The sequence below is a fragment of the Talpa europaea genome (assembly GCF_964194135.1).
Source record: "Talpa europaea genome assembly, chromosome: 2".
NCBI classification, from domain to species: Eukaryota; Metazoa; Chordata; class Mammalia; order Eulipotyphla; family Talpidae; genus Talpa; species Talpa europaea.
Genome location: NC_140068.1, coordinates 135,785,115 through 135,795,108, shown reverse-complemented (window position 1 = coordinate 135,795,108; position 9,994 = coordinate 135,785,115). Strand labels below are relative to the sequence as shown.

The following is a 9,994-nucleotide window of genomic DNA, read 5'->3' as shown; positions in this document are numbered from 1 at the left end:
AGGCCCTCTTTATTTAATTTTACAAAGTATATATCATATCTATTAATTTTTAATTTTATCATTTTTTACAGTACATTTAATTTGTAACATTATATAAGATTGGGGCCTCCCTGGTGGTGCAAGAGGTTAAGCAACACACTGTGAAGTAACCCACAGCCTCTGCAGTATGAGTTCGATCACCAGCCCGCCAGGGAGAAACCCACATGGCGAGGTAGACCTCTCCTGTCTCACCCACTGCTCCCGTCAGTAGTGTATTTCAGTCAGTCTGCCTGTTCTGTTCCCCACTCTGTCTCTGGTGGATCCTCTCACCCCCACATTTCTGGCCTGCACTCCAGCTCTTGTATGCATAAATAAATAAATCTTAAAAAAAAAAAGAAACTTCATGTCCACCTTCGTTGACACCAAGGTGAGTTAAGTGAAATAAATTTCAAATGGTTCCCATCTTGTTTTGCAGCCAAAAGCACTGGTTAATTAAGAAGGACTATGGCAAATATCACTCTGAGTGGGTTTTTTCTGATGGGATTTTCTGCCAAACCTGAGGTAGAAATCTTACTTGCTTCTCTGTTCTTAGTCTTATACATGGTGGCATTAACTGGCAATATCCTCATTATCATCGCAACTTCCATGGACAATAGTCTCCACTCACCCATGTATTTCTTCTTAAAACATCTCTCCTTTCTGGACCTGTGCTACATTTCTGTCACTGTGCCAAGGTCCATTTATAACTCTTTTGTGCATAGTGGCTACATTTCCCTTGGGGAATGCATAGTGCAGTGCTTTGCTTTCATTCTCTGTGGTTCTGCTGAGATATCCATGCTCACAGTGATGTCCTATGACCGCTATGTGGCCATCTGCTTTCCACTGCGCTACGAAATCATTATGGATGTCAGCAGATGTGTTCAAGGACTCTTAGGCGTCTGGATCAGTGGGGTCATTTCTGGAGCCATGCATGCAGCTGCCACTTTCTCCATGAACTTCTGTGGTTCCCAGATTCACCAGTTCTTCTGTGACATCCCTCAGATCCTGAAACTCTCTTGTTCTAATGAGTATATCAATGATATTGGAGTCACTGTCTTCGCGGCAATTATGGCCTTTCTTTGTGTCACCTTTATTGGTATGTCCTACATCCAGATATTCTCTACTGTTCTCAGGATGCCATCTGCTGAGGGCAGAGCTAAGGCCTTCTCCACTTGCCTTCCCCATCTTGCCGTGATCATATTATTCATTTCAACAGTCTCTTTTGAGTTTCTCAAGCCACCCTCTGACTCTCCAAGTGCACTGGACATTTTTCTCACTATTATGTACACAGTTGTTCCCCCAACACTTAATCCAATGATCTATAGCCTGAGAAATAAAGCCATAAAGGTCGCACTAAGAAAGGTATTCCGAAGAAGAAAAGCTAACCTCTTTTGTTGAATTTAGATTTTTTTTTTTTTGGTTGTTGAATAGTCTTTTGTTTGAATACAGTTTTGTGTATGGAGTGATACCCAGGTATAATCCAATTATTTTGCAGGTGGTTGTTCAGTTTTGCCAACACCATTTATTGAAGATATTTTCTGATTTATTTTTTAATGTTCTTGGCTCTTTGTCTTAAATTTCCTGGGGATATAAGTGTGCATATATTTATGAGCTCTTTATGTTGTTCCTTTGATTCGTGTAGCTTTTGTTATTGTAGTATACTGTTTGATATCAGGGAGGTGGTACTTCCATTTTTGTTTTTCCCCGTTGATATTGCCTTGCATTTTGTGGTTCTGTACAAATTTTATTTATTCAATTTCTGTGAAATATGCCATTAAATTTTTGATAGGAATTATATTGAATGGGTAATGACTTTAGGTAAGATGGCGATGTAAACAATGTTAATATGTCTGAATTCAGAAATCCTTGGGGACCGCTCTGTCCATTGGGATAGGCAACATCAGGATATAGTATATCCAAGAATGGAAGACAGAGAGAAAGGAAGAGAAAATATTTATAAAATATAGAGGAAAACATCATAAACCTTGGAAGAAAGTAAATATATTATTTCATAAAGCTAAAAGAACACCTGATTTTCTAAATGTAATGAGAACTACACTAAGTACATCTTCATGAAACAATCAAGAGTTCAGGACAAAGAAACAATAATATGATTAACTAGGCAAAAGAGTTGGTGACCTACAAAGAAAATCAAATATGGTTGACATATTCTCGGAAGAATGAAATGCAGTAATTTCCAACAAAATGGAGGGGGTTTGAAAAAATTGTACACAGCACTACTAATCAGAATTAGAAAAACAAATACCGGATATTCATATAAGAGATAATTCAACATAAAACTCGTTAAAATTCCTGGGTATCAACAAATATATTTTTTTAAAGGATTCATTTATTTATTTATGCAAGAACCGGGTACAGACCAGATGCATGGGAGGGTGAGAGGATTCACCAGAGACAGAGTGGGGAACTGAACAGGCAGACTGATGAAATACACTGCTGACGGGAGCAGCGGGTGAGACAGGAGAGGTCTTCACGCCATGTGGGACGCTCACCAGCCAGCTGGGATCGAACCGGCGCTGCAGAGGCTGCGGACAGCTTCACAGCGCAGTGTTCAACTGTGGGCACCACAAAGGGAGGCCCTCAAAAAATATCTTCAAGTGTCTGAGGTTATAGAGAGAGTGGGGAGGAAAAAGACCAGGGGACACAAAGGATGGTGGCAGTGGTGGGGGTAAATAAAAGAAAAAAAGTTCAGTTTACTAATCTTGAAACTGCTTTGTAATTTTGAGATTTCTTTTTCAAATTGTGTAGGACACAAGTTATAACTATTTTGACTGCATTCTTAGGACAAGCCTGTTTAACTCATGGGTTTTGATTTTAGATGTCAGTATAACTGGTTATTTCTTCTTTGTTCCTTTAACTACATTAAGAAGAAGTTCTATAAAACCAAAGTTACATAATGTGTTGTCAGTTTTAGAACCTATGGAAAGGCAATATGTTTGCTAGTGATAGCACTAAGAGGGTGAGTGGAAGCAGAGTTTATGAGGCTAGGGAAATAATGGTAAAATGAATCAATAGGAAGAGAGTAAAAGTATCATAAATGACAAGTAAGGTGACTATAACAAAAGCTATACATGTCTGCATGGTCTCCTTTCTTCTCTTAGTTGATCAAAAGATACATAAATGAAGCAGGAAGTCTGTAAGTCTGCGGCTAGGAGTCTGCTGCTTGCTGGAGCTGAGAGTTCCTATGCTGTGCTGCTTGACCACAGTCGCAGCCATGGCTCCCTTGACCCCCCTTCTCGAACAATAAAGAAAGTTTATGATGAACAGGGTGACAAGCTTTCACATACAAACTGTATAAAACCTGACCACTCTTGCAATTCAGGGCTCAGACTTGTGGGAGCTATCTCTTTGAGCCCGCCTGTGTGACAAATGAATCTCTCTCTCTCTCTCCTCCAATCTGAGTGGCTTCTGATTTCTCTGGGAAATTGCTGTCACATAATTATGTAAATTGATATGTATAATAATATATTGCTGAAGTTTCAATATTGATTGAACACACACCGACGTATCACAAATCAAGTTAGATAAATGTGAAACTGCATTTGTGTTAAGAAACATAAATGTGTATATGGTAAATCCATCATCAATCTGTGATGTCACATAATTAGAAATATGTACTTGGTATTTGTCCTCTGTTCCTGTCACAGTTTGCCAAAACGCATGTCATTCCCTAAGTGGTAGAGTGGGAAGAATATCTTGTTCTTCAGAAGCCCTTTTTGATAATGAATCATTTATGTTGATAATATGACTCAATGTGGGCACTTAAGTAACTTCAGAATGGTGTTTGTTTGCTAGAGAACAGCCATGCGATTAGAATGTGAACCATTTAGTCCTACTTCTCACCTCTGAAGAGGAGAAGGAAATTGAAGGGTGAATTAATTGCCAATAACCAATAGTTTAAACAATATTGTCTATGTGATGTCACCACCAATGAAACTTAAACAGCTGAGATTCAGAGAGTTTTGAATTGTGGACCCCAAGGAGGTGCTGGGAAGTTGTTCTGACAAGGAAGGCAAGAAAATTCTACTCTCTATCCCAAAACTTGTCCTGTATCTCTTTGTATTTCTGATTTGTATTTATTCTAATAAATCACTAATAGTTAGAAATAGACCATTCTGAGTTCTGTGAGCTACTCTAGAATATTATTGAAGGGAAAACTTGGAACCCCCAATAATAGCTAGTAGATCAGACATGTAAGGACCTGGATATTCAGGTGGTGTCGGTAGAGACATTCTCATGGAAGGGAATGGTAACCTGGGGGCCTGAATCTATGTCTCACTTTTGTGATGTAGAAGTGTTGAGAAAAACCAGGTACTCTGAATACCCTGCATTATTTACAATAACTAAGATATAGAAATAACTTAAATGTCCTAATAGAGACAAATGGATCAAATGGTATAGCATATATGCAAAATGGAATACTACTCAGCAATCAAAAAGATAAACTCATGGCAACATGGATGGAGCAGGAAGGGATTGTGCTCAGTGAAATAAGTCAGAAGAAAAAAGAAAAATATTGGATGGTCTCCCGTATAGGGGGGATATAGGAAACCTAACAAAAGATCAGAAAAAATAAAAACTCACAGGCAAACCATAGACTTGATGCATATGCAGGGGAGGGAGTGTAAGAGAGGTAAAGACAGGGGAGGGACAAGCACAGGACGCTATGGTGATGGTTGACAGATGATGTGATGGTGGGAGAATTACGGGGGCTACACCTGAGGTGGAGAAATCAAATATTGTACAAAAATGGACAATTCTGTAAGAACATAAATAAATAAATAAATAAATAAACAAACAAACAAACAAACAAATAAATAAATAAACTAATTAACCACACACACAAATACTATAAAATCCACCCCTCATATTTTTCATCTAGGATTGCCCTGCTATGAAACTCAATTCCTTTCCAGTTTATGAGTATTTTTCATCACAGTACTTTTTCACTTTATTTCATTTGAAAGAAAACTATTAAAAAAGATGTATGTTTCACTTTTTGAAAGATATTTGGATCAGCTACAACTCAGATGGACCTAAAAGGTAAAAAAAAAAAATGAGTGTATATCTGGCCAAAAAATAACTGGTAATTTATCACCTCCACACTCAAAGTGAAATTTGATTGTCATTTAATGGCATAATATTAGCAAGTAATTTTTTGCTTCTTCAGGAGTCATCAAATGGTATCTACAGTTTTTCAGAAAAAGGGGATTTTTTTAGACATTGTAATATCATCTGTTTAAAATTAAGTTAATGACTTGCTAATTCATATGCTATAATATCTTTTCAATAATTTGGTCCAATAAGCACAAATACAATGAAATTCCAGGTAACTGGGTATATAATTAAGTCAGTTCACCAGGAAAATACCCCACAGTGAATATAATTTTAGGTTTTGGTCCCAGGGTATTTATAAAGAACACTAAACACTCACTGCACCCAGAAACTCTGCTTGTGCCAAGAATGTCTTAATAATCTAATCTCCAGAGGACAAAAAGGGGGGATTGAAATGGGCTTATTTCTTTCTCCACGGTTCATATTTTCTGAATGTGACTGATATGCAGAGATCAGGACTTCGGGTTAATTATGAATGGCTCACACTAACAATTCATTTCTGTTGAGGGAAGATGTTCTTGAATAAACTCAGGTGAGTGCAATTTCCACCTCCTTAAAATGGTTTTCTTTCTATAAACATCATAGAAGTAATTCACTGTGAATATTCCTTTATTCACATTATATGTTGGCTTTTAAAGTACCGAATTACAAGAGCTATGAGAGGTTTCACAAATCACAGGTAATTGTCAAAAAATGGTAGGAATATTTTAAAATGAGACTGGTCCTACTATTTTATTGAGAACAAAGTAGCTACATTTTCTGTCTTCAAAAAGTACTATCAAAAGAGTACAGATAAAGACTGGAAGAGTATAATAAGAGACATGCTTCTTGTCTCCATTCTCTACAACCCTCTTATTCATTCTGATTCTTAGGGAAATCTGAGGAAAAAAAAATTCTGGAATGGACTTGTGAATGGTCAAACTTTTTTAAAGAAAAACTGATGAACATCTTGACAACAAAATTGACTGGTAAATATCATTAAATGTTTGTTAATGCATTTAGAGAAGTCTTTTGTTGTGTTTTGAAAAATATTGTATCCACCTAAATAATAAACATTGTTTAAACACACAAATAATGACCTAAAACTGGTATGATGTTGGATTTTGAATTCTGTTTTTTGTATGGCAAGGTGAATAATTTGGAGATAATGAAATCATAGAATTAAAGATGTAAAACCAATGTAAAAAATTGATTAACAATTAAAGAGGGAATTTCATTAAAATGTGGCCACCATTATGTTCATAAATTGATACTCATAAAAAGGAAAAAAATATGAAATAAGAGACACTGAAGTTCCCTCATTATTTTCTGCTTCCACACTTTGTATTTTTTAAGATCTGTTTATTTATGCATACAAGAACTGGGGTACAGGTCAGAGGTGAGGGAGGATGAGAGGATTCACCAGAGACAGAGTGGGGAGCAGAACAGTCAGACTGACTGAAAATACTGCTGAAGGAACAGTGGGAGAGACAGGAGAGGTCTGCTGTGCCAGGTGGGTATCTCCCTGGCTGGTGGGGATCAAACTGGTGCTGCAGAGGCTGCGAATAACTTCATAGTGCTGTGTGTAACCCCTTGCACCACCAGGGGGGACCTACTTCCACACTTTGTATCACAGTTGATTTACAGTATATTAAGTAAGATTTAGACAGATATTGATAACCCATAGTGTGACAAAGTTGTTTTTACACATCTGCATGCTAAGACACACACAATTGTGTTAACATGCATATAGATTTTATTTTTTAAAAGAAAGAAAAGAAATATAAAGTTTTAAAGATGAAAAAATCTGCATTTAATTCTGCTATGTCTACTGTGCTAATTATCAGCAAGAGTAGATTTAAATGAATGGAAGACCAACCAAATACTTCAGGGAAAGTAAATCAAGCACTATTTCCATGTACATGGAATGGAGACTCATTTGTTGTGTTTCTAAATAGAAAATAGTCAACATTCTTTCAGACATAGAAATGGAAATTTCTGGAGATTCCACAAACCTGCCTAGATGAGTAAATATGTCATTATAATCTCTATCAATTTCACATGTCATCATCTCTTCAATTGTATCTAAATATAAAATGACTGTTTAATCTTACAATGTTTTAACACTGTAGTGGAACACATCCACACACCCCTTCACACACACAAAGCCCTCAGTGCTCACCCCCCCCCCCACAAGCTAAACAAATTTTCAAATAAGTCTTACTTGTGTGTGCAAGGAACTCCCTTATTGGGTCAAGTCTTTTCCATCAACCCATGTAATTTCCCAATGAAATTACACAGTACACTTAGAAGCTATACACATCCATCACTCTTAGCTTTAAGTTAATTATTCAGGGCACTCATGGAGATTGTGCTGGAAAATGAAAAAGCAGGATCATTTCCTATATGTCTCAGGACACATAGGAACCAGCAATAAACAAAACAAACCAGCAATAAACAGAATCATTCTCTTGCCATTCAGAACTTTTTATTGTTATGTATTTTATTTCCTTATACTCTTTATTCTCTGCTTATTCCATTGCTATGTATTTACATATCCTGAGAAAGTGTTTCTAATATGTTACTAATTATCAGATAACATAAAATGTCATCTAGATATAAAGTTACATGGTTAAGTTGCAAATTGTTTCAAGTCTTCTACTAAATAATTTTCTCTTTTTTCAGAATGTATGCACACATTTGACATTACTATGTACGTTTTAGGTACATTTCTTTATTTTTATGAAGTACATATATATCAATTAAATTTTAATGTTAACAATTTTATTGCAGTAAGATTTGTTCAAAACACTATATAAGACTTAGCAGTTAGATTCATACTGCTTCAGATGTATGACACCATTCAATGTCTTTTTTCATAATTAACAGCATTGAGTATTTTAGTTTACTTACAAAGAATGAGAGCAAATGACACTTTAATGTGTTTATTCATTATATTGTTTTCTTATAAAAATACACTGGGGTAAGTCTGTCTTTTACTTTATCCTTTGGGATTAGTAACTTAAGATAAATTGTGAAATGACAATAGTTAATTACATATGGTAATTACTGTATATGCACTGTCAACTTGGTATCTCACAATTTTAATTTATTTGTTTAAATATTTGTTTAGAAGAAAAAATAACAGATTTTCTTCTCATATATAAAATAAAAATATAGTATTACAATAATAAATCCATTGCAATTGGAATGATATAAAAACAAGATGATTAATGAAAATTAATATTACCTAAGAAACATTTAAGAACATGAGCATATGAACTATATTAAATTTTAATATAAATCAAAATTCAATGCACCATGCTCCTGATCACAAGATCATATACTTAAAAATATATTTATTAACTTAACTTTATATGTTCATTTTTTCCTTTCCTTTCATTGAAATGGGGAATGATCAAATTTATCATCTTCCTTACCCATGTTTTCATGGCTGAGTGTAAATAATTAAAATTTGCTTGAAATGATTATTAGTATAGAGAACTAATTTCACATTTATGTTCAAGTGTGATTTCTTTAATTAACTACATGCCTACCTTGACTGAGTTGGAGGTGGGTTAGGTGGTCAAGTAACATCAAAGTAACATCAATTTTCAATGGTTACTATCTTGTCTTGTAGCCAATACACATGAGAAATTAAGAAGGACTATGGCTAATAACACTCTGAGTGGGTATCTTCTGATGGGATTTTCTGCCAAGCCTAAGCTAGAACTCGTCCATGCTTCTCTGTTCTTAGTCATATACATGGTGGCATTAACTGGCAATATCCTCATTATCACAGCAACTTCCATGGACAATAGTCTCCACTCACCCATGTATTTCTTCTTGAAACATCTCTCCTTTCTGGACTTATGCTATATTTCCGTGACTGTGCCAAGGTCCATTTGCAACTCTTTCATGGGTAGTGGCTACATTTCCCTAGGTGAATGCATAGTGCAGTGTTTTGCTTTTGTTCTCTGTGGATCAGCTGAGCTCTCCATGCTCACATTGATGTCTTATGATCGCTATGTGGCCATCTGCATTCCACTGCACTACGAAATCATCATGGATGTCAGCAAATGTGTTCAAGGAGTCTTAGGTGTCTGGATCAGTGGGGTCATTTCTGGAATCATGCACACAACTGCCACTTTCTCCACACACTTCTGCAGTTCCCAGATTCACCAATACTTTTGTGACATCCCCCAGCTCTTGAAACTCTCTTGTCCTAATGAGTATATCAGTGAAATTGGAGTCATTGCCTTCTTTTCTTTTATGTCATTACTTTGTGTCACCTTTATTGGTCTGTCCTACACACAGATATTCTCTATGGTGCTGAGGATGCCATCTGCTGAGGGCAGAGCTAAGGCCTTTTCCACTTGTCTTCCCCACCTTGCTGTTGTTATTTTGTTTATTTCAACCAGTGTCTTTGAGTTCCTCAAGCCACCTTCGGACTCTCCAAGTGCACTGGACATTTTTCTCACAATTATGTACACAGTTGTGCCTCCAACACTCAACCCAATGATTTATAGTCTGAGAAATCAAGCCATGAAGGCAGCTCTAAAAAAGGCTTTCCAAAGAAAAAAAGCCTGACTCTTTTGTCAAGACTCATCTGTTAATTTTTGGTTGAGACAAATGTTGAAAGTATATTGGAAAAACTATAGATTTAGGTATATAGAAACAATTGAAAATGAAGAGTTTATAAGAAAATTATGGTTGAGGACTGAAGTCCCAGAACAACCTTCAGGTATTCTGGAGGAGCTGTCCAAACTTTGAGCTTCTAAATGAAGATTTTATACAGATTGCAAGGGAAACATGTCAAAGGTCTGGGAAGGTACCTGGTTAATGGATCTATCCAATATAG

At 36.1% G+C, this 9,994-nt stretch overlaps 2 protein-coding genes across 2 annotated transcripts; both read left to right on the top strand.

Annotated features, from left to right (window-relative positions):
- Positions 1-483: 483 nt before the first annotated feature.
- On the top strand, positions 484-1,416 carry LOC311185948 (olfactory receptor 14J1-like; the record flags this gene model as incomplete). Its single annotated transcript, XM_084256836.1, has 1 exon — positions 484-1,416. The coding sequence occupies one exon, from the start codon at positions 484-486 to the stop codon at positions 1,414-1,416; it is 933 nt and encodes a 310-aa protein (XP_084112962.1).
- Positions 1,417-8,802: 7,386 nt separating this feature from the next.
- On the top strand, positions 8,803-9,723 carry LOC311185517 (olfactory receptor 14J1-like; the record flags this gene model as incomplete). Its single annotated transcript, XM_084256142.1, has 1 exon — positions 8,803-9,723. One exon carries the CDS (start codon positions 8,803-8,805, stop codon positions 9,721-9,723), a length of 921 nt encoding a protein of 306 aa, XP_084112268.1.
- Positions 9,724-9,994: the final 271 nt, after the last annotated feature.